This window comes from Hevea brasiliensis, chromosome 7 (genome assembly GCF_030052815.1).
Source record: "Hevea brasiliensis isolate MT/VB/25A 57/8 chromosome 7, ASM3005281v1, whole genome shotgun sequence".
In the NCBI taxonomy this organism is placed as follows: Eukaryota; Viridiplantae; Streptophyta; class Magnoliopsida; order Malpighiales; family Euphorbiaceae; genus Hevea; species Hevea brasiliensis.
The window spans coordinates 94,932,893-94,958,247 of record NC_079499.1 but is presented as its reverse complement, the minus strand read 5'-3'; the positions used below and the strand labels follow the sequence as shown (position 1 = coordinate 94,958,247).

At 34.6% G+C, this 25,355-nt stretch overlaps 2 protein-coding genes across 3 annotated transcripts; one reads left to right on the top strand and one right to left on the bottom strand.

Moving 5' to 3' along the window:
* The first annotated feature begins 4,354 nt into the window (after positions 1–4,354).
* On the top strand, positions 4,355–16,362 carry LOC110645745 (probable cadmium/zinc-transporting ATPase HMA1, chloroplastic). 2 transcript variants are annotated; one of them, XM_021798987.2, is made up of 13 exons: positions 4,358–4,990; positions 5,576–5,726; positions 5,813–5,997; positions 7,405–7,551; positions 7,750–7,945; positions 8,601–8,713; positions 11,157–11,398; positions 12,120–12,225; positions 12,493–12,657; positions 14,222–14,438; positions 14,963–15,150; positions 15,234–15,320; positions 15,961–16,362. In XM_021798987.2, exons 1-13 carry the CDS (start codon positions 4,472–4,474, stop codon positions 16,138–16,140), a joined length of 2,496 nt encoding a protein of 831 aa, XP_021654679.2. In that variant the 5' UTR covers positions 4,358–4,471; the 3' UTR covers positions 16,141–16,362. The 2 variants fall into 2 exon arrangements, with proteins under 2 accessions (XP_058006180.1, XP_021654679.2); XM_058150197.1 differs by lacking the exons at positions 15,234–15,320; positions 15,961–16,362 and having other exon boundaries at positions 4,355–4,990; positions 14,943–15,149.
* Positions 16,363–22,752: 6,390 nt separating this feature from the next.
* On the bottom strand, positions 22,753–24,152 carry LOC110645747 (transcription factor MYB44). The gene has a single exon (XM_021798988.2). It carries the CDS (start codon positions 24,016–24,018, stop codon positions 22,981–22,983), a length of 1,038 nt encoding a protein of 345 aa, XP_021654680.2. The 5' UTR covers positions 24,019–24,152; the 3' UTR covers positions 22,753–22,980.
* Between the last annotated feature and the right edge of the window lie 1,203 nt (positions 24,153–25,355).

Below are 25,355 nucleotides of genomic sequence, written 5' to 3'. Positions count from 1 at the left end.
GGCAATCAAGTTAGGATTAAGAAATAAAAAGGTTACAGTTAACGTTGATGGGATGAATATCTTCAAAGAAAAAAGGCACAACGTGAGAAAAGACAAAAAGGAATAGTATGAGAGGGACACTAAGAGATATTTAGGACAAGTTATGGTAAAATGGTAGGTTAAAGGAGCGATAAAGCCTCGATCTAAGTACCAATTTGTTAGGAAGTATGACAGATAGTAAAAAGTTTCAAGCAGAAGTCAAGGAATTCCCTTTTTAGAAAAGGAGTAGGATATGATAAGTCATGTTAAACTGAGTGGCTCGAGAACACATAAACCTTTGTCATATCAGAGGCGAGACCCAGTTCACTTTTCGATATCGATAGATGGTGTAAGGAACTTTTGGCACTTGGATGGAAGTCTACATAGCTGATTACCTATGAGATAAGAAGGAGTTGGTGCAAGGTCCTTGTTAGCAATACGAAGTAAGTGGGAAGTTCACACTATCATGGAACTAAGAAGTACAAGTGCTTTTATCACGGAGAAAAGTGTTGCTAACGCTTCAATGGCCAAATAGGATCAGCAATGATTTCCAGTAAGGTGCATGCAAAGGTAGTTATTTCAGAAGGGCGCTTCATGAGGTATTATATGGCAGGAAGTGTGGATCCCCTTTTGTTGGACAGAAGTTGGAGAGGTAAAAATACATGATTTAGATCTGGTACAGTACACTTCAGAAATGGTTTTTTTTTATTAGGGAACGTTTAGAGATAGCTTCAGTCAAAGCAAATCCCTATGGTTAAAGTTCTGTGGAGGAATACACCTGGGAGTTAGAACGGGTAACTTTCTGAATTTTTAAATAATTATTTTATATGTAAATTATGATATTTTAATGTATTAAATATTATGGTATTTAATTTGAATTTTTTGAGTTTTCAAAATTGGGTTTTTATTTCCCGATACAATTTATTTTAATGATTTTGAAAAATTAATTTAAAGACCACGTGGCAAGTTTAAAAATATATTTGAACTCTATAAATTTTTCTAAGTTTTTTAAATTTTTTGAAATTTTCAAGCCTCATTTTGAGCCTCAGGATAGAGTAAAAATTAAATTTTAGGTGTCTTAAATCGAACCGGCTGAATAAGTCTATTTAATTAAATAAAAATTATATTCTAACTCTTGGTATTGTGGGTTTCGTGTAAGTATTCTCGTTTCGAGAAAATTTCACAGGTGACTAAGACTGCATTTTTGGGCCAAACAGGTGGGCTACCGGACCCACTTCAGAAGTGAGTCAATATTATAGTGCTTTCCACCATTTTCAAATGCCCCAGATGTGTTCTAAGTGTCAAAATTGACATAGATAAATCCGAACTCTAATTTTCCCTTTTTGCCTAATGCTAGGTTTAGAATAAAATTCATAAAATATTCCTAGGTAGCTAAAAAATTGTAATTCCTTTTGCAATAGTACAATAACATTGATAAGGACTGCGAGGCACAATTATAGAAGTTTTGAGGTCAATTTGAATAGTTTTTGCAAAATGTTAATTTTAAGCTTAGTAGCTAAATTATGTAATTATATGAGTTTTGATTGGTTTGACGGGCCCAGGAGGGGTAGTATGATATTGTTGTGATGTAAGCCTGAGGCCATTGGATGAGAAAGTATTGTTTGAGTTGCTTTATAGGTTGGTATGTTCTAGATACAGGGAAAACTCTAGTAGATTTTCGACATAAACTTATGATGTCTTTGACTCTTTAAATTATTATTTTGTTTTAATATTGATAGATTCATGAATTTAATTGTTTAGGTGATCCAGGCCAACCCTCCTCCTCTGTCCAGCCACCTCAATGATCTTTGGTTATTTTGTGAGTAGATATTGATTTTATTTATAATTTCAATATTTTTATTATATATTCAAGGCATGCTCATGCATTCACTTATATATATATATATATATATATATATATATATATATATATATATATATATATATATATAGAGAGAGAGAGAGAGAGAGAGAGAGAGAGAGAGAGAGAGAGAGAGAGTTAAATGCTAGGCATGCTCTTGCATTGCATATTTTATTGATGAAATTGTTGTGGATGTCGCTCTAAGGTAATTTAGAGCTATGTGTGTGTGTGTCAGTGTGCATGTTGTGTGAATATAGATATGGATATGGGTAGGACGGGTAGTCGCGGTTAGAGCTTAACTCGCTGGGACCCGATCCTTATATGTGGATAAGTCGGGGTCAGTACGGCTTTGAGTTGATCTTGCTGACCCCCGCACTTGGATTATTAAGAGAAAGTTCAGCTTGAGTTGATATCGTTAGCAGGTATTAGAATTTATAGGGGATTAGCTCTCATATATATATATATATATATATATATATATATATATATATATATATATATATATATATATATGTTGATGTGACACACGAATGTGTGAGTGCTCTAAATTATCTTTTATGCAAATATTATTTGAATTATTTGAAATTATGTGTGTATATTGCATTTCATACGTAGGAATGCATTAGGTTTAGATAGTTATAGAAATTATATTTAAAATTAATATCTTACTCTATGAGTCAAACGCTCACCCCTGTTTAACTATTTTTCTTCAGGTGACAGGTGGATTAATTGAAAATAACCTACTTTCTTTTATCACAGGCTAAACTAGAAAAGTTCAGTTTTACTTTTATTATTTTTTGTTCAATTCTAGAATTTTGCATGTATTAATAGTGTATTATTCTTATCTGAGTTTGTAGTAACTAAACTTTTGGAGTTGTAACTTATTTATTCGGGTATGCTTTGAAGCTTGAGATATTCATTCCTATGGATATAGGGAGCTGAGCTCCCATTTGATTATTTATCTGTTTGAGGATTGTAAGAGTGAGCTGAGCTCCCTAAATTTTAATATTTTGTATTTATAGGTTGGGTGAGTTAATACTCCTCGTTGGATAGTCCAATTTATGGTCGGACTCAGTCCGTTTGTTTTCTTTAAATTAGACTATATTTATGGGCTTTATGATTGGGTTAGAAATAATTAAACTTACTACGAGTTTCGAGGGCCTTATACTGACCCAAATTCTAGTGCCGGTCCAGCCCAGAAATCGGGTCATGACAATTCAACATCTAAATTATTATTATTATTATTATTATTATTATTATTATTATTATTATTATTATTATTATTAATTTGTTTCACTCAACTAATTTTTTATGTATATTAAGAAAATATAAAATACAATAAATTAATATAAGTACAAATAAAATTAAAACTATCATAAAATAATTGTTATTTTATTAGAAATAACAATTTTTTACTCAAAATATTAATTTAATTCGAATTGTATATCCAATTTAAAGTGATTCATAATTTAATTAAATTCACTCTTATTTTGAATATGCTATACTCAATTTATTTTTCATTTTTATTTTTAATTAAAATTTCACTACTCAATTATTATTATTATTATATTGATTCACAACATAAATTTAAATTACATTAAATAATATAGGCTAAATGGATTAAAAAAATCAATATTAACCTTAAATTACTAAAAGAATTATAGGAAAATCAATTTCTTTTTAAAAAAACAAAGTTTAGAAAATCTAATACTATGAGCCAACTCACATGCAATTTTATTTTGTCATTTTAACTTTCAAGTAACATTTTCATCCATTCATATTTTTTAAATATCTGTATTATAATATATAAATTTTTTAGTTATTTTATTTTTATTACATTTAAGTTAGTAATTAGATTAGCATGACATAGGTAAATCAAACATATTATTCTTTTTCAAATAAAAGAATAGAATTTGAATAAATTCAATTCAATAAGCTAACTTATTTTTATTATTAATTTATTTTAATTTTTAAACATTTTACTTATTATTATATCTTTTTATTATATTATATTTAAACTTATAATTAAGTTAATATTATATGATAATAAAATAGCACATAACTCTCATAAAAATATAGTGTAATAAAAAAAAGTTCTTAAATTATTAAATATTTTATTTGTATAATTGATTAAAATAATTATAAAATTAATATTTTAATTTAAATAATTAAATATAATATTTCTAATACTATAATAATATTATATTATACAAAAAAAATAAAAAATTATATATGGAAAAAATTAAATCATAAGTCTATATAAAATATAGTAGAAAAACTAGTTCATCAAAATATGAGACTTTTCTTATATCCAATTCATATGGTCACTATTGAAGACCTTGTACACCACATTAGATGAATTTATATTAGATATATATTATAATTAAGTATTTTTTTATTTATTTTTAAAATTTAAAAAATTTATTTTATTGTACAAAAATAGTAAAAATGAGCACATGGTGTGGTTGTTTTTACAACGCTCCTTTAGCTCTACGCTTTTGACTCCGAAATCTGAACCCCTTTCATTCTTTCCATCGGAGCCGCTTGTTCTAATGTCCTGAAATTTCCCCATTCCTATTCAATCCCATCACCATGGAAACCGCCACGCTCCGTCCGGCAATCGGCGTCACCGACTTGCCCTTATTCACTCGCTTCAGAGTACCATGGCCACTCTATTCACTCAATCCCATTTTTCATCGAACTTCTCTTCCGTCTCATTTCCTGCCCTCTTCTCTAAAATTTCCCAATCTCCATAACCAGACTGTTCGGTGCGTTTGCGAGGCCAATAATCACCACGATCATGATCACCACCACCACGACCACCGCCATCACAATCATCACCATCACCACCACCACCACCACCACCCCCCCCACCCCCACCCTCATCATGGAGATGGTGAGGAGCTGAGTGCGTCTCAGAAGGCTTTTATTAGGTTTGCAAAAGCTGTGGGGTGGGTGGACCTGGCCAACTTATTGAGGGAGCACTTGCAGCTCTGCTGCTGCTCCGCGGCCTTGTTTGTGGCAGCCGCTGCTTGTCCTTATGTGATGCCCAAGCCAGTAGTCAAGCCTCTTCAAAATGCTTTCATGATTATCGCCTTTCCTCTTGTTGGGGTAAAATTTTCAGTCCTAAGTTTTATTATGTTCTTGATCTTCGGAGTGGTGCGTAAATTTAATGGGCTTTCCTTTCCCTCGTGTATATACTTAGCTCTTCCCTTCACTTTCTTTTAAGTTCTCCACAATAGGATTCAAAATCTTAGGGTCTGTTTGGTTGGCCTCCCTGGAAATGGTAATTGAATGCGAATCCTGGAGTAAAATTCCTTTTAGTTTCTGGTATACAAGGAACCTGTATGTTTTAATAACTTTGTATGATAACCTTAAATTTGAAATTGGAGTGAAAATCTTGGAATGAGTTGCTTTTCATTCATACCCATTCCATTCCCAATGTGAACCTAACAGACCCCTTAGGCTATGTAGTATGTAGACATTATGGATTGTATATATATGTGTACTGCTATTATCCCTTTGCCATTTTACACACAGTGAATTGGGTATGGGGCATTGCATCTAATTTTTTTTTCAGAACAATGTTTAACTGTAGTGTAACCACACACAAGGTTGCACTTTTTGTCATTTCATAAAATTATGCCAACCTTTTTGCTAACGAATATGCAAAACCATACGTCCTCTACATTTCAGGTTTCAGCATCCCTTGATGCTCTTACTGATATTACTGGTGGGAAGGTAAATATTCACGTGTTGATGGCTCTAGCCGCCTTTGCATCATTATTTATGGGCAATACCTTGGAAGGAGGATTACTTCTTGCAATGTTCAATCTAGCTCATATTGGTGAATATTTCAATCTAGTGTATCAGCAACCATTGCTTTTAGTTTCATGCTAAATTACATGGTTTAACATTCTTTATCATTTGCAGCTGAAGAGATTTTCACCAGCCGCTCAATGGTGGATGTTAAGGAGTTGAAGGACAATCATCCAGATTCTGCTCTTTTGTTAAATGTGAATGATGAGAAACTACCGGATCTCTCTGCTTTGTCATACAAAAGTGTCCCTGTGCATGATGTAAAAGTGGGCTCATTTATTTTGGTTGGAACTGGTGAGGTCTGTGATGTTATGAAATGTTGCTTTCTCACTGTTAGGGAATGTTCAAATTTGGTTAACAATATTAGTGATAAAATTGAAATTTCAGTTAAGAGAACTGAAGCATCATTATTGACAGTACTTGCCCATGATTTTTAAGCTTTGACACTGCATGCGTATTTCCATACTACATGCCTGTGCCCAAGTTTTCTTGAAACTTTACATGTCACCAGATTATTTAGAATTTAAATGTCAATAAATATCTGAAAATTTATTGTTCACTCTTTGAATGCTTTTTTTTGGACTGCACTATAAAGGTGGGCATCTTTGGATTAAAACTTATGTTTAACAGCCTGCTGCCATGTTTTAGGTTACTGTTTAAAATTTTTAAATATTACAAATAAAGTCTGCTTAGTTCTGGTGCCAGGATTCTTTACATGTCAACTTTCAACCTCTCTTAATATGATATGAAAATTTGCTTTTGGATGAATAGGAGACTTGTTTTAAGTTTGCATCTATTATAGAATGATTTTGCAAATAAGAATTATGTGATTGGATCATTGGAATCAGTTTTACATAACAGCAACACACCTACATTGGATAACAGATTTACTGGACTAAAAGAAAATAATTTTTTACTATTATGTTTTGTCATCCATGTGCATAAAGGATAATGATATCAGTTAATCTTAGCTAAAAATACAAGTATACTCAATTGGCAAAGACATGGACTTAAGTGTATTTATAGTGCATGTTTATGTGCTCAATTACAAATGTTTGTGTTGTCTGCCACATTCTTGTACTGGTTTCTTTGACTCCCTTCCCCTTTCTAAAGTTCTCAACTTGATAATCACTCTTATAGAGGCCGACAACTGTTTGTCCTTTCCTCAGGAGAACTTCCTAGCTAACTTGGAACCCAATTCATCTTAGGTCTATTTATGTTTATAATTGTTTATCTTTTCTCCAATAAGATGGTTTTTCACTGGATGGAAGTTGTAATGGCTATTGGCTAATATACTTTTCCTGGATTAAATTCCAGCACCCCCATAGGTTATTTCAAGCCATGGCAAGGAATTAAAAAAATGTAGAACTTTTCTGTAGCTGGCTTATAGTATTAGTAATAGACAGATGCATGGTCTTCTGGTTGATCTGAAGATCTTAAACTTACGAAGTCTAATTGATGTGTTACTTTGGTGCTACTTGCTTGTAACTTTTCACTGTACACCACAGCAATGGCATTTAAAGGCTAAGCCAATTTTTCAATTATTTGCTAGATGACAATTCCATGAATTCTCATGATTGACATTGCATGGCATTTCAAATTATAAGATGGCAGCACAAACTGTTATCTTGGTTGAAAGCTTTTAATTTTTGTGTACAATATATTGGAACCACTAGTTTCATAACTGGGGCTAGTATTATGTTTAGGCGGTACCTGTAGATTGTGAAGTTTTTCAAGGTAGTGCAACAATTACTATTGAGCATTTGACTGGTGAAATCAAACCAATAGAGGCAAAAGTTGGAGACAGAATTCCTGGTGGTGCAAGGAATTTGGATGGCAGAATGATTGTAAAGGTATGTTATTAATTTTTCTTGTGATTAAGTTCTTTCAGAAGTTGATACTCTTTTTCTTGTTTCTTCATATTGATTGATTTATTCTGAAATCCTTTAAATGGTTAAGATTTCTGACTGAAGTTTTAATTTCTTATGTTTTACAATTTTTGTGTTTCTGTTGCACTGGTTTATTTACGTTTCTCTCTAAACTTGATTCAGGCCACAAAGATGTGGAAAGAGTCAACACTGAACAGGATAGTACAATTGACTGAAGAAGCACAACTAAATAAACCAAAGCTTCAAAGGTGGCTGGATGAATTTGGTGAGCGATATAGCAAAGTGGTTGTAGGGTTGTCCATTGCTGTTGCTCTGCTTGGGCCATTTCTTTTCAAGTGGCCATTCATTAGCACATCAGGTAACTTGGATGAAGAGCATTCATTTGGTTATTCTCTTAGATAATCATTCTCAGAATTCATGTTGAAGTGCCTTATGCTATTGATGTTGTTTACAAATACATTGATTCTTCTGATGATAACTTATCATCTTGTATTATTTGTACATACTTCTGCTGATCTTGATAGGGCCTCGATGAATTTATGTTAATAGGTTTGCTTGGGGGGATGATAAATGGGTGCAAATAGGTGATTCTTTTTTTAATTTTTTATATTATCTATCCACAAACAAAATCACTCGAGTTTGTATTTGCAATATATTTCAAATTTTCTACAGGATTTGGGAAAAGTTGAAAAGTTGCTTTGATGTAGGCATGTAGCCCCTTGAGCCTACCAGTATGTTAGAGGGAGAATTATTTGTCGAATATGTTAGATTGAAACATGATAAATTATCCTTGTGCTTTAAGACTGTAAATAAATGTTTGTAAAATACAACGTTCTTCCTTTATAGCGTTCCTTTTTTATTAGTTGTATATTTTGGTGTTTGATGCTTACATAATATCTCACTCACTCTCTCTATTGAATTTTTTTATGCACTTTTGATAAGTCTCTAATGCAACGTTGAATTTGAACATATTCTTACGTTCTGTCTTGTGTGATGCTTGGTTACTGATGCAGTCTGCAGAGGATCAGTATACAGAGCACTAGGGCTGATGGTGGCAGCATCACCATGTGCCTTGGCCGTAGCTCCATTGGCATATGCCACTGCTATTAGTTCCTGTGCTAGAAAGGTACCTATCATCTATGTATTCAAATTGAATATGTTCAGTCTTCTTGATTATTTAGAACAATTTTGGTATCTGCTAGACATATATTACATATCAGCCTGCACACTTACTGAAACAGAGAAATAGGGAGAGAAAGAGAGAGAAATAGATTGGGTGAGAAGAGATAGAGTGGGCGAGAAAAGAAATAGAAAGCTGAGAAGATTTAGGCTCTCAGTAACTGCCCTAATAGAATCAGCTACAGTTGTAACAGAATCAGCTACTACTGAGAACATATTTCAACTATTCAACTACTCAACGACCATAGACCATCATAACTATTTTATTCCTTCCACATAACTATTTTATTCCTTCCACATACAATTACAGCCCTTATTCACTTTATTAGTATTCATTACATTCCTCACTCCTTGAAATCATTCTTGTCCTTAAGAATGAACAAAGAAAGCTGCAACTCAACTCAACTAAGCCTTTATCCAAAAAATTTGAGGTCAGCTATATGGATTCGCTTTCTCCACTCTAAACGATTTTGGGTTAAATCCTCAGAAATATGTAATGCTTCTAGATCATCAAGGAAAGCTGCAACTATAACACTAAAAGGAAAGACCAAAATCTTGAATTGGGAGATGAACACATGCCCATATAATTTTTTATTTTCCCTTTTTCTTCTCAAAATTTCCTATGTTTGTTCTTTCAAGATCACAATACTGTTTGATGGCATAACTTTCTTCCTTTCCCTTCTTGATATTTCCCATTCATCTTCCATCAAACTTAATAGGATCACAACAGCAAAACTCACCATCTTGGCTCCTAAAATTCTGCCACTTGCTTGCAATATTCTTTTGTAACTCCTTTATCTTTCTAGTTTTCAAGAACATCCCCAAGAATTTCTGCAGTAAGAATTTTAGGTTTAGTTTCTGCATTCCCCTTTGTGAACTTTAGTTTCCTATCATCAACATTCTCATCCTTCTCCTTCTCATAGTCCTCTCTTGCATTAGACAAATCAAAAATAAAATCCTGCTGCTCCATCTCAGTGAACTTGTCTTTCTTATTGGAAGTTTCATCAGGGGCATCTTGTTCTTCACTTGAGTTTTCAAGAAGTGGATCCTTGACTGGAACATTCTCCTTTACTACTTGAATTGCTTCCACCAATTTGTCTATTTTCTCTTGAAATGAGTTTTCAAATTTCTCTAATTTTTGTACTATCAATTCTTCTTGCCATTTTAATCCTCTGTTGATAATTCCCATAATCTGATTAAGTAATTTTGTTCCCAAGATTGGGCTTCCATGATCATCTAGTAGAAGGTGGGGTAGGATGTCGGAAATTTTGTTTCTTAGAGAAGAAAAATTACAAAGAAGGGGGAAGAAAAGTTCAGGCAGAGATAAGGATTTCAAGAATTTCAAGAAAGAATAGAGAAAAGAAACCCTAACAGAGGCCAATAATTGGAAAATTGATAATGGAACAAATTTAGAAGTAATTAGGGCAAAAGATTGTGAACATAGAGTCACAAGGAAGGAAGAATATACGAGAGAGAAATTAAGCAAGAATAGAAGCAGAAGGAGAAGAAAGAATTTCAAGATGAATTTCAAGAATAGGGTTTTGCCAAGAAAAAGAAACAGAAGGAAAAGAAAGGAAGGAAATTCCTGGGAAAAGAAGGAAAGGAAGTTTAGTGAAGGAAGAAAGAAGGAATAGATGAAAAAGTGAAAGAAATCTCATGAAAGAAGAAAAGGAATAGGGGAAAGAAGAAAGAAAAGGAGAGAAAAACCTAGAATTTTGGAATGTTGGAAGACTCCCATGAATCTGCTCAGGATTGCGACTCCAGCAGAAAAGATTGGAAGCAAACCAAGCTCAGATCAGGGCTATGATACCACTTTGTTACATGTCAGTCTGCACACTTACTGAAGCAGAGAAATAGGGAGAGAAAGAAATAGAAATAGATTGGGTGAGAAGAAAAATAGAGTGGGTGAGAAAAGAAATAGAAAGGAGAGAGGATTTAGAGAGAAGTAGAGAAGAGAGAAATGTAATTCTTTGTATTGATTCTTGGAAGGCCTTACAAGATAGCTTCTGCTGAGATTTATAGCTCTAAGTAACTGCCCTAATAGAATCAGCTACAGTTGTCGCAGAATCAGCTACTACTGATAACTTCTTTCAACTACTCAACAACCACAGACCACTCCAACTATTTTATTCAGAAAAGGGAGGAACACTCTTCAAGTCTGGATACTGATAAATATTGTTCTCATGATCCTCTTTAACTTAGAGCCTATACAAGTATTCCTGATGCTAAAGTTTTGCAAGTAGATTGTACATGTTTGATTAATGAAATAACTTAAGCATAAAAAATGCCTGATTGGGAAATGTTGATTTTTTTTTTTTTCCCTGAAGCTAAGTAGAGCTTAAATTTTCATGTGTGGAGTGAACCCTATCTGACAGCAATGGTAATCTTAGGGAATATTGCTTAAAGGAGGCCAGGTTTTAGACGCTCTAGCATCCTGCCACACAATTGCATTTGACAAAACTGGGACATTGACAACCGGAGGGCTTATGTTTAAAGCAATTGAACCAATTTATGGACATCTGGTAAGAAACAAGAAAATAAATTTCACTTCCTGTTGCACTCCCAGCTGTGAGAAAGAAGCTCTTGCTGTAGCAGCTGCTATGGAAAAGGGTACTACTCACCCCATTGGAAGGTAACATTATGCTTCATGCTCTTTTGCTTTTTCAATATGATCAATTAGGATGATTTTGATATTGGCTTGTAAAATTAAGAGCTTTACATCTTGGTTAATAACATGATATCGATAAAGGGCTTTTAGCTGTAGTCCATCACTTCATTGACATATGCCACATTTCTAGGCAAAACAAGGGGGGAACTTGACTCTTGTATGTTTTGTTAGTTTATTGTATTCCCACCCTCTTTGCCTGTGTACATGCACAAGTACTAGAAAGTTTTTTATTTCACCATTGGATCCTACAAAGTTTAATGGCAACAATATAAGCTCTTTTTGTATTTCAGTATCTAATGAATTGGAGAGTCTTAATTAGACAGCAGTGATATACTTGCCTAGGATTCTTATCTATCTGATGAGAGATTTACACTTTTTTGGGGATCATATGGTTTAATCCAAATACCCCTTTAAGGTATTTCAATGTGTCATATTGGTTGATTATGACTTTTTGGGCGCTTGCAGTTTGTTGTTTCTTTTTATAAAACCTTAAGGAGGAGATTTATTTTCAGAATCTAATTCATGGACTACTCGATTATAATTGGCTGAATTAAGAATTATTTTTAGTTTTATCATCAATCACCAAAGTTGATTTGTTAACAATCTTGTATGTTTCATTCTCTTGAATCAATGTCACTAGCTTTTGTTCTTTAAGTACTTGGTCATTCTTCTGCTTTTTTCGCAGAGCTGTTGTAGATCATAGCATAGGCAAAGACCTACCTTCCGTTTCTGTTGAAAGTTTTGAATACTTTCCCGGTAGAGGTCTTACCGCAACTCTTAATAACATGGAGGTACAGTCTTTTCAGCAAATATATTTAATTTTCATGAGAAAATACTGAATTCATGTTTTCTAAATTTAAAATATATTTGAAGAAGTTTTGTGCTTGTCATTTACTCTGCAAATCCAGCAAAGGTTTATCAGTTACTGTGCATGGTGATAGCTAATGTCTTTCAGTTTTTTATTATTATTATTTTTTTTATATTTTTGTGAGCAAGGTCAATTTACAATCATTCCCCCTTTTTTATGGTGGATTTATGTTGATTTTTATCTTTTATAGACAGGAACTGGAAGAGTTAAGTTGTTGAAGGCATCACTTGGTTCTGTAGAGTTCATCACTTCACTTTGTAAATCCGAAGATGAATCAAGAAAGATCAAGGAAGCTGTTAATGCATCTTCTTTTGGAAGTGACTTTGTTCATGCTGCCCTTTCTGTAGATGAAAAGGTAAGCCTCCGTCTATTTTGTTGATTTGGTTTACTCTTATCAGATGTTACTCTTATTCAGTGCTGGTGCTTAAAAAGAATAATGAAGCTGGAATAGTTAGGAAATCTTGAGATCAAAGAAAATGTGCATGATTTTTAGTGAGAAAGGATGTGCATGGATTTACTCAATTTCTTGTTGAATATCCAAGTAGATGTAGCCTAAAACCTAGTGTTTTCTGTCCCTGCCTACAAACCTTAAAGGATTCAGTTCGCTTCGATTTTCTCTGTGCTCATACAACACATACAATGCTCCACACTTGTTTTCTACAGCACTTGCTCTCAATTATATCCTAACTATCAACTAGAAAGTTACTAATAACTTTGTTATAAGAAGGGTGCCATGTCTGGCTATCCTTCAAGCGCTGTTAGTGATAATTCCATTGCTTTCCATAACCAAGAACAAACACCTGGGCCCATACAAGATAAAGAAGGCATCATTGTGACCGGATGGTTTGTCTTTGCAATTAAGGAAGTCCTCATACCTAAAACAGATCACTTGAAGTTGAACCACAAACTTGAAGTGAGCTCTTTATCTATGAAGCGGAAATTGGGCTTATCTCAAATCAGAATGCCAAACGCATCTCTCTTTTCTCTGTCTAATCATCTACTTTCTTTTTATTATTTATAGTTTCTTGTAGCGATGGCTATGGGTAGGTACTTGTGAAAATCATCATACTCGAATTTGATTAATAATTACAATACCCGAACCCATATTGAACCTAATTAAAAATCATCTTAAACTACTCGTACCATCCCAAACCCTATTAACATTGCCCAAACACTTCCTTAACCCATTTAGTTTTAAAATATTTTAATTAATAATTTATATAAAAATATATTTTTATGAATAATTTATATTTTAAAAAATTTATTGATCCTCTAAAATATTTAAATTCTATTTATTTAAATATAATATTCAAAAATTTATATAAACAGGTTTGGGTAATGGATACTCAATACATAAAACTTGAACTTGACATGGTATTATTTCCTATACCTAAACTCATCACAAACCGATCATACACCATTCAAACCCATCTCAATAGGATTCAATCAAATGGGGTATCCAAAAATGCTTGAACCATTGCCATTCCAAGTTTCTCGAAGCACATGGGATTCTTTGTATTTTACTGTAGATGATCACTTTGGTTTGTTGATCAATGAGACTAACAAAAGTGCCTAAGGCTCCTGCAGAAACTTATTCCTAACACAGAGGAATTGACAAGAGGCTTACGACACTGTACACTGCACTTTTTGCTGGAAAAAAGCTATTGGGCAACTACTCTTGTTGTTTTCTTGTCTTTCTTATCACTGATGGAGAATGCAAATAGGAAATGGCCCACAAATACTTCTTTGTACAATCCTACAAAAATATTTTCCAGTGATATGCCATGGTCCTTTTGTATGCCTTCAAATCCATCTCTTGTTTTCTTTTCCCCTGCAAAATGAAGGCGCCAAAGTGGAGGTATGGCAGAATGTGCTTCAGCTATGTTTTCATGGTTTTAAATATAAAGCCTCCTGTGCAGGTAACATTGATTCACCTTGAGGATAAACCTCGAGTTGGGGTTTCAGATGTCATAGCAGAATTACAGGATAAAGCAAAGCTCCGTGTTATGATGCTAACTGGTGATCACAAATCAAGTGCTCTAAGAGTTGCAAAAGCTGTGGGTATCACTGAAGTTCATTACAGCCTGAAGCCTGAGAACAAGCTCAATCATGTGAAGAGTATCTCAAGGGATATGGGTGAGCCCTATAATCATTTTTTAAAATCAAATTATTGCATTTGTCTTAGATTTTGGGAGCACAAGCACTGGTCTCAATCTCGACATATCTACATCCATCCTTATCTTGCATTTTACAATTTTATAACCTAACCTAGAGATGAGCCACTACAAGTGTTTTACTCCCCAAATTCCATGATTAACCATCCATCATGAAATTCTTATACAATGCCCAAATGCTATTATGAAAATGTGTATGATATAAGCATCTGGGTTCATATTTTGATTTGTGACTGTTGCTTCAGCAATTACATTATGCATCTTCTTGTCTGGAATTCAGGAAAGATTGCAAAACCTTAAAAAATTCTTATACATTTCTTCTTCATTTTTTCCCTATTCTGATTTCCATTTGTATATGGTGTCAAGCAGTATCTTTCAAAGAATGATCTGAAGTTGCTAAGTGTTGAGGTTATTGTGATGAAAATTTTATGTATTTATTTCCAACCTGCTGTGGTGTGTTGAACAGATTTGTGGATCTTATTACAGGGGGAGGTCTGATTATGGTAGGTGAAGGTATCAATGATGCACCAGCACTTGCTGCTGCAACTGTAGGCATTGTTCTTGCTCAACGTGCAAGTGCAACGGCCATAGCAGTAGCAGATGTCCTATTGCTGCGAGACAATATATCTGGTGTTCCATTCTGTGTTGCAAAGTCCCGCCAAACAACTTCTCTGGTACTTGCTAGAAGCTGTTTTTCTGATATGATTTTATTTTCTCAAGATCCAGTTCTTGATTGTTTAGATGCATGTTGATGCAGGTCAAGCAAAATGTGGCTCTTGCTTTAACTTGTATAGTTCTGGCTTCTCTTCCATCTGTTTTTGGATATCTTCCCCTATGGTTGACGGTATGAATCCATGCCTTCATAATTTCCTTACTTTCCATTACTCGTGTCTTTTAGGGTTCACACTGCAGCATCTCTTGGAAAATCTCTGAAACTATGTACTTTTTGCCCCTCTATAGCACAATTGCTTTCTTCTTGAACAACATGATTATTAGATATTATTGCGAACTATATAAATTTGCAATAGATTCCGTGTAGAAGTGCCACAAACAACAGAAGTAATTGCTAAATTCAGAGACTTTACGTGACGAAGAATTCTACACCATATGGTATCTCCACAAATAAATTTTATGAAATTCTGTTAAATGATTGACACATACATTCGTCACCCAAACTGTTCTGGTATGAAAACATGAGTTATACAAGAGGATGCAACACCGAAGCAATGGATAATTTAAAAAGGCCACTATGGTTAAGGATATTCTTAGCCTTAGTTTTAAATATATTATATTTTATGACACCAAACAAGATCAGCTAACTAACTAGAACTTCAATTATTTTACTCGCTATTAAACAATAAAATATTGCTTGAAAATTCTATTGTCATTTTTGCTGTTTTCTTCATAATTTTCAAGTTTAAATTCCCCGTTGCGTCAGTTTCAAGTTTATGGTTCATGATCAATTTTCTTTGGTAAATTTGTAGGTTCTATTACATGAAGGTGGTACTCTTCTCGTTTGCCTGAATTCTGTACGTGCTCTAAATGACCCTAAATGGTCCTGGGGGGAGGACTTGTGGCATGTTGTAAAAGAATTCAAATCTAGACCAACATCATTGAAGACAGACAACACAAGCTCGAGCAAAATGCAGGCTGCGCCTTTATAACCCTCACTCTTGTATTTTATTTTTATTTTTTTCCCCTCTTAGAAATAGAAATATCCTACCAAAGTTGATTTATGCACAGAAGAACTATCTGATATTTAGGTAGCAGTGTGAAGAGAAATGTAAGAATCATGGATACATGACAACCGATGATCTTTTTTATTTCTTTCCTTCAAATTGTACAGAATTCTCCTATAAAATTGAATAAAAGGTGTGTTTTATTTACTTCGGATTATCCAGTAATGCATTGTCTTAAGGGAACAACTGAACATTATGGGACTTAAATTTTTGTTTTGAAATTTCGCCAAAGTAGTTTGCGCTTAGTCGGTCTCAAGTTCGGATAAAGGAGGAGGGTTGTGATAGGTGATAACCAGCGTAAAAATTTCATCACACATTATGATATAGATTCAAATGATATAAACGTTGGGCGTCCTCTACTTACGATGGGTTATATCGGAGCCTGGGTGTAGTGAAAAATATGTAAGGGTGTAGGGCGTTCACCGAAAGCGACGCACCATGCCCGCGCTCGGGTGTGACGTTAAATGAGCAAGGATTCTCACATCATGGACGGGTGTAGGTAAAGAAGTTAGTCCATAAGACAAATAATAGAATAGAACACAAAATAGACATAGAGAACAATAGAAGATATCATAGAATGAGATTAATTAGAAAAGAACAGAATAAGAGGAGAATCAGGGTTGGTACTTGGAATATTGGATCACTTAAAGGAAATTAATGGAGCTTGTGGATACCTTGGAAAGGAGAAGAGTGAATATTTCTTGCATTTCGGAGACTAAATGGGTGGGAGAGAAAAGTAAGGAAGTGGGTAATTTAGGGTACAAACTGTGGTTTACTGAAAATGAGAGAAATAAGAATGGAGTAGGCATAATCATAAACAAGATATTGAAAGATGCTGCAATAGCTGTGAAAAGAGTAAGAGATAGAATTATACTGGTAAAGCTAGTATTAGAAGGAGAAACAATAAATGTAGTTCGTGTTTATACCCCACAAATAAGACTAGATAGTGAGAGTAAACAAAAGTTTTGGAAAGATATGTATAATCTAATGCAAAGCATATCGAATGAAGAGAATGTTTTCATTGGTGGAGATTTGAATGGACATGTAGGAAGCGATAGACAAGGTTATGAGAATGTTCATGGAGGTTTTAGTTTTGGCAGCCAAAATAAAGAGGGAAAAAACATTCTGGATTTTACTATGACATACGACATAATAATAGCAAATACATATTTTATAAAAAGAGAGTCACATTTAGTGACTTTCAAAAGTGGGCAACATAGAAGCCAAATTGACTTCCTCTTAACTAGGAAGACAAATAGAGCTCTAAGCAAGAATTGCAAAATCATTCCGGGAGAGACATTAACAAGTCAACATCGGTTAGTGGTCTTGGATATCATGTTTAGGAACAATTGAAGTAAGGTTAGAAGAAATAGTATAGCTCGAACAAAGTGATGGGAGTTTAAAGGAGTAAAGCAAGTGAAATTCAAAAATGAACTTATCGAGTCCGAAGCATGGAAGCTAGATATGGAGGCCAATGGTATGTGGATACAGATAGCATCAAAGATTAGAGAAGTAGCTATAAAAGTACTTGGAGAGTCTAGAGGACATGGACTACCCTCAAAAGAGAGATGGTAGCGGAATGAGGAAGTACAAAAGACAGTGAAGAGAAAGAGGGAATGGTATAAGAAATTACCTAAGTGTGATAATAATGAGGCATATGAACAGTACAAGATAGTAAAGAAAGAGGCAAAAAAGGCAGTTAGTCCAATAAGAACGTAGGCCTTTGAAAAGTTATATGAGAAACTTAGAACTAAAAAAGGAGAGAAAGATATTTATAGATTAGCAAGGATGAGAGAAAAGAAATATTAAGATCTCAATCAAGTTAAGTGCATTAAGGATAAAGAAGGAAAAGTGTTGGTGAAAGATGAGGACATTAAAGAAAGATGGAGAAATTATTTTGATGATCTATTTAATAATAGTCAAAATGGTAATAACGTGAATATAGATTACAGAACAATAGAAAAGAATGTGAATTATACTAGAAAGATTAGATTTTTAGAAGTAATGGAAGCACTTAAGAGAATGAAAGTGGGTAAAGCCTGTGGACCCGATGGAATACCAATTAAAGTGTGGAAGTGTTTGGGAGATATGAGAGTAGTATGGTTAACTAAATTATTTAATAAAATTCTAAACTAAAAGAAAATGCCTGATGAATGGAAGAAGAGTATTTTAGTACATATCTTTAAAAATAAGAGAGACATACAGAGTTGCTCAAACTGTAAGGGAATTAAACTCATGAGCCATACTATGAAGTTATGGGAGAGAGTTGTAGAATATCGACTTCGTCATGATACTTCTATCTCTCCCAATCAATTTGGCTTCATGCCCTGTCGTTCAACTATGGAAGCGATCTTTCTCATTAGAAGCTTGATGGAGAAATATAGAGATGGAAAGAAAGATCTACACATAGTTTTTATCGATTTGGAAAAGGCTTATAATAGTATTCCAAGATATGTCTTATAGAGAGTGTTAGAACAAAAGAGGGTCTCTATTAGGTACATACAAGTATTGAAAGATATATATGAAGGAGCAACTACTATTGTGCGCACAATGGAAGGGGACACCAGAGATTTTCCTATCTCAGTTGGATTACACCAAGGTTCAGCTGTAAGCCCTTACCTTTTTATATTAGTTTTAAATGAATTGACGAAACATACACAAGAGAGTATCCCTTGGTGCATGATGTTTGCGGATGATATAGTTCTGATAGATGAGACGTGAGATGAAGTAAATAAAAAGTTAAAGCTTTAGAGAAGTACTCTAGAGTCAAAGGGATTTAAGTTAAGTAGAACGAAGACAGAATACATGCATTGCAAGTTCAGTGAAAGCCAAACTGGTGATAGGGAAGGAGTTAGTTTTGATGGAGTGGTACTGTCTCAAAGTAATCACTTTAAATATTTTGGCTCAGTCCTTCAAGTAGATGGGGGATGTGAGGAGGATGTTAGTCATAGGATTAAAGCCGGATGATTGAAGTGAAGACGTGCCACGGGAGTTTTATGTGATCGCAAGATTCCCAATAAGTTAAAAGGAAAATTTTATCATACAACTATATGACCGATCATGTTATATGGTAGTAAGTGTTGGGCACTGAAGGAGTCATATGTGTCTAAGCTAAGAGTTGCCGAAATGAGAATGTTAAGGTGGATGAGTGGCCATACTAGACTAGATAAAGTCCTTAATGATAGTATTAGAGAAAATATAGAAGTGGTGTCAATTGAGAATTAGTTAAGATAATGGAGATTGAGGTGGTTTGGTCATGTGAAGCGTAGACATACGGAAGCTCCAGTTAGAGAAGTAGAATACATTAGGTTGGATGATAGAAAGAAAAGAAGGGGTAGGCCTAAACTGACTTGGAAGAGAGTAGTACAACATGACCTATAAGCATTACACATTTATGAGGATTTAACTCAAAATCGTTTAGAGTAAAGAAAGAGAATCTATATAGCCGATCCCAAATTTTTGAGATAAAGACTTAATTGAGTTGAATTAAGTATTGATTTTTGTTCTGAGAGGAGAATTTGCTAAATGGAGAACACATTGTTTGTAACGTCTTTAATGCATTTTTAAGAGATATACCAAGAATTATAAATTATGCTACAAATTTCTTTGCTTGTCCTTCCTAGCCCAATTTGACTTCAAGATCGATTGTTCCTTCTGTTGTTACTGGATCGTTACTCAATCCTTCTAGAGGGGTGTTGGCCAATTCTAGGAGATTGGGTACAGATCCGAGTTGGTAGAGGCTTGATGTGTGAGGATGTTAATAGAACTTCCGCCATCTATCAACATTCATCGCATCAAAAAAAATCGAAAATTATTCCTTCTGTTAACAATGCTTCAGAGTGAGGAGCTCATATCCCTTTGCTGTCCTCGGGCGAAAAAGTAACTAGTGGAAGTCTGGGATTTGATGACTTGCATTGTGTGTATAAGATCTGCACCCACCGCACCAATTGATAACAAGGGCTATCCAAAATTAAGCCAAGTCAATACTTGGCATTTCTTAAATCACTCTTAATATGAGCACTAACAAAGCTAATCAATCGCATAATTTTTTCATAAGCATAATTTTCTCATAAATTAAAGTAAAATCTCATCAGTTTACATTTTTTTTTCAAATTCTGATATTATTATTTGTTTCATCATCAACTCATGACTGACTTAAGTAATAGATTGACGCTGGACGTCTACCGATCTCACTCTGTTCCTGGTTTCAGGCTTTCCGTAGACTTTCATTGATCACTAGATGACCCATAGAGTTAGAAATCTAGAATTTCAAAAGAAAAATGTAATTTACAAAAATCAGATGATCTATATACCCGAATGATGATCTATTTATAACAGAGGAAGAACAGCTTTGATTAAATTCTTAGTCTCAGTAAAAGTCTCTCTTACTTCCCCTTTGTATGGTTTTGATATCTCTTCATCCATCCTCTGTTTGACAGTATGATCATTTATTACTTACCCTTTGTTTATGCATCTGAGGCGCAACTATGCCTAAGTTGTCATGTAAATAGCTCCAGAAAGCAATATTCTATTTGGTTCAGTGTAGCATGATGATTTTGTGCTTAAACAATATGATCAGGAAATATTCTTTTTGAGCAATGTTAGATGTAGGCGAAAGTGCCATGAGAAACAGACCATGAATGTAATGCCCAAGCTCTTCTTGTGATCAAGAATTTTACACTATTTTGGCTTCTGTACAGAGAAGCTTATTTTATGAAAATCAATTCATTATGACACGCTTCTCTTTTTTTTTTTTTCTTTTAATTGCATTATTGTGTTATAAGGCTTCGATAGGCAATAATATATTTAGGAATTACAATGGATAGGATATTCACTCAAATTATCTAACCTAAACTTGAATTTATCCCAAATCTAATTAAAATTTATTCTCAACTACTCGAATGTTACCTGAACCCGTTACGAGTATTATTTTTCAAATTCGAACCCATCTCAAACTCAATTATATAATACTCAAACTCATCCAATTAGAATTTGATTGAATCAAATATTCACAAAAATATAAACCGTTACTATCTCTAAGGACATCAAATCTAACAAAAAAAAAGAGAGCCTTTTAGGCCCAAAAACTAGCCCATACAAAGGAATCCCCAAACCCATAACTCAAAAAGCCCTAAAGGACAGGAACAACAGAGAACAAGAGACATTTACGGCGCCATCGAACCTCCTAGAAACAACAATTATATCTAAAACTGAGAGGGAAGAAAAATGGAAACTTCCACAGCTACAAGAGAGCCCACATGATATCCAAAACCATCGTCTAGTTTTCAATCCCAGCCAGCCGCGGGATCTTAAGAACCATCATGCAGAACCATTGATGGCTGGTGCCTCCAAAGCGGATAGTGAGTAAAGCACATGGTCTCCCAATCTGTTATAGCTTAGGGGTCAGCAGCCACCATGGAAGGATGGCTCAAAGACCGAGAGCTATCCACCATCACAGATGCAAGGAACCCTCCATAGTGACTATGGCTACCATAGTTCGACAACTGGCTCAGCTCAAGCATAAAACATAACAAAGCCACTAGACTGGTCTTCAAAGCTACCCTTGCAATTTTCTCTAGACCTGCAAAAGACCAACACAACCCAAAACCTATGTACTCCCAACGCAAATGGGGGGAAGCTGGGTTGGAAAAAGTCCAAGCGGGAGAAGGAAAGCTCAGCGGGCTCAAGAGAGGAAAACAGCAAGAAAGGATTTCAGAGAAAAGTTCCCTCCCTGAGAAATATTAGAACATGCCTTCTGATATGCTATATGAATAGAAATAAAGTGAAATCATTCGATGATTGCAGGATGCACCTTTATAGTCTTCACTCTGCTGTATTTTTGGCGTTTTGTTTTTGGATTTTGCTCACAGAAATGTGCTCTCACTGTAGATAATATCTGCCTACGAGTTATTAGTGCCAGATAGCAGTGTACGTACAGAGAAATGTCAAAAATAAGCGTCAACTGCCATAAATGTTTTACTTGACAAAGCAATTTGTAATGCATTGTTTTAACTACGCGTAGATGAGAAACACAGATTACCACTGCGATTACTATTAGTGTTGAATTAGTTGAATTGTTTGAATGCTAATTGATATAAAAGTCCAATTTTTTTGTCCATTAACTGAACTGATAACTGCAAAACCAACTATAATTGCTTGCCATGGACCTCAATTTTTCTTGTTTATCTGTCAATTCCCAACACGAAACCGTTCTCCTATCGCTCCGACTTCTTAAGTGAAAAAAACAAATAAAAATAAAATAAAAATAAAATAAAACCTTCTTAAGTGAAACAATAAATAAATATCAGCCACCGACTGTATTTTTGCACTTCGTTAGCTCCTAAACTTTCCCAGCAAAGCCAACCCAAATCCACATTTCTGCATTTTTTATCTCAATTTCCACACATAAATAAAATTAACAAATCATGAAGCTGTGAGAAACAAGACATCCAATTTTAAAATTTCAAGGTTTTTTTCCTTTTTCTTTTTTTTTTTTTTCAAGTTTCAGTTCCCTGATAATAACCAAAAGGCCAGAAATGGGTAAAAGGTTCCATTTTTCTTCGTTTCTTTTCTTCTGCTAAAAAAGCATTCTTCGTTCCTTGATTAATTTTTTTTTTTCTTCTTCACATTTACCCATCTCTTTCTTCCTCTGTACAATGCCCAAAATTATTCCCTAAACATAAGAGAAAAAACGAAAGCTCAGTTTTCTCTCCTCTCCACTCTCTGCTCTGTTCAATTTCACAGACTCATTTGACTCGCTACTCACTACTCAATCTTACTAATCCCAACTCGGTTCATCACCACATTTCTAAACCCTTCTCCACCAACTGCCTGAAAACACATACCAACACCTCCACCACTGGCCGACCCGCCCCCACTCTGCTCCATCATGTAATTCCTTACCTCCCTTCTTATCATCTCCTGCATCACTGCCATAAACTCTGCAGTGAACCCAACAAATCCAGACTCTGCTCCAACATTCGCTGCTCCCTGCTGCATACCCACTACAGCAGCTTCGGCTGCCTGTGCCGGTAGAGGAGATGGAACTTGATTCATCGGCGGCATCAAAGAGATTGTATTTATTGCTGGAGTAGAATCCGCCACTCGAACTGTGGTTGACTCGGCCGCTCGGTTGGAGACCTCACAGGAATCAGCACCGGGAAGCGATAGGCTGAGCAAGGTGCGCGGGTCGTTGTTATTAGAAGACGACGTCGTTTCTACCGGATGAAAAACAGGGCCTGCTCTAGCCACGGGTCTGTACACATGCGAAGAAGACAAAACAGGAACACTGGAATCGCTGACGTCAGATCCAGATGGGCTCCCTGGATTTATATAAAGCCCCGTGGACACAGGCATACCAGAACCCGCACTCACCGATCTCTTTAACGGCTGACCGTTACCACCCAAATTACCATCATACGCATCGCGACTACCAAAAGTACCGTCGTCCGCCATCGACGTCGAGCATTTCCGCTTCAGAGTAGAGTTCCAGTGGTTCTTAATACCGTTATCGGTCCGGCCGTTGAGAAGGCGGGCGATGGTAGCCCACTTGTTGCCCAAGCGAGCGTGGGCACGGATTATAGTCTCATCCTCCTCGGGAGTGAAGGGGCGGTGCTCAACCTGAGGAGAGAGCTGGTTGCACCAGCGGAGGCGACAAGACTTACCGGATCGACCGGGAATAGATTTGCTAATCAACGACCAGTTTCTAGGGCCGTGCTTCTGGACCAGCTTCTGTAACGCTTCGTCTTCCTCGGGGCTCCATGGTCCCTTGATCCGATCCACATCCTTCCCAGTAACAGCCATAGAGTTTAGAAAGTAGTAATCATAAAATGGAAGCTTGGCTTCTTGTTTGGTTTGTTCTTCTGGTTTCGAATTGCTAGAGAGATAGAGAGAGAGAGAGAGAGAGAGAGAGAAGGGTGACTAGGGACGGTGGGGGTTGTGTTAGGGATTTTTATAAGACAGCTGGATATATAAGGGAGGGAGGTGGGGAACCGGATGAGCCGGTCAGTTGGGGGAGAGGAGTTATAGAGCACCGATGTTTCGAGCCAAGCGGTTGGCTTAGGAGGGCGCTTGGGATACAGCTGGCAACGGACACGCGTCTCGTTCTGTTAGCACTGATTTACACAAGTCACTCTCCGTTAACATCTCTTCTTTGCTTTTGCTCCGGTGGACTTTTTTTGGGCACTAAAATCTCTCTCTCCCGCGCACGTTGAGAGCGTCTCCTCCACTCTCTTTTCTTTTGTATTTGGATTTTTGAAAATATGCAATCATTATTAAACGGTGATTTTTGGTTTGGAGCGTCCTCTTTTCTCTCAAATTTGATAGGCGCGGCCGTAAATAGAAAAGAAGACGGTTAAAATATCTGTAAGAATTATTTTATTTAAATTTAAATTTAATTAATATTATTAAAATTTAAATTTATTTAAAATTCATTTTTAATTATTTAAATTATTTTTAAATTTAATTATTATTATTTAAAAAATTTTAAATTCATTTAATTTTATATATTTTAATTAATATTTTATATAAAAAATTATTTTAATTAATAATTTATATTTTAAAATTTTATTAATTTTATAAAATATTTAAATTTTATTTTATATAAAATAAATATATAAAAATTTATAAATATTATTATAAATATATATATATATATATATTATATTTAATTAATTATTTATGTAAATGAGTTAAGGTGAAGAATACTTAATATACAAGATTCAAACTCACTATACATATTATTTTTTAAACTCAAATTCGTCCTAAATCTAATTATATAACATACAAACCATTCTTATTAGTGGTGGATCAGATAAGATACATGTAAAAACTCGATCTGTTAACCTCTTTAATTATAAATAGGCTATTTTTTAATAATTAATTTTAATTTAATAATATTAAAATTATTTTTAAATTAAAATTAATTGATAATAAAATATTTATCAATAATGCATTAGCTAATAATTAAAATTTAATTCAACAAAAACTAAACTAAAAAAATATTAATGATATGATAAATAATGAGGAGAGTGACGAATACGCTCTGTAAGGAGGCGTAGGAAAAGAAGGTAGTATGAGAAGAGAGATGAAATTTCCATAATTGTCACATACTGTTTTGGAAGTTATAGAGACAAACAGAA

Excerpts from the sequence above, each read along its gene's own strand:
- LOC110645745 (XM_021798987.2), top strand. The coding sequence starts at position 4,472 with ATGGAAACCGCCACGCTCCGTCCGGCAATCGGCGTCACCGACTTGCCC. Across the intron at positions 5,998-7,404 it reads TTTTGGTTGGAACTGGTGAG|GCGGTACCTGTAGATTGTGA; the intron begins GTCTGTGATGTT and ends TATTATGTTTAG. Across the intron at positions 15,321-15,960 it reads ATCTTCCCCTATGGTTGACG|GTTCTATTACATGAAGGTGG; the intron begins GTATGAATCCAT and ends GTAAATTTGTAG.
- LOC110645747 (XM_021798988.2), bottom strand. The coding sequence starts at position 24,018 with ATGGCTGTTACTGGGAAGGATGTGGATCGGATCAAGGGACCATGGAGC.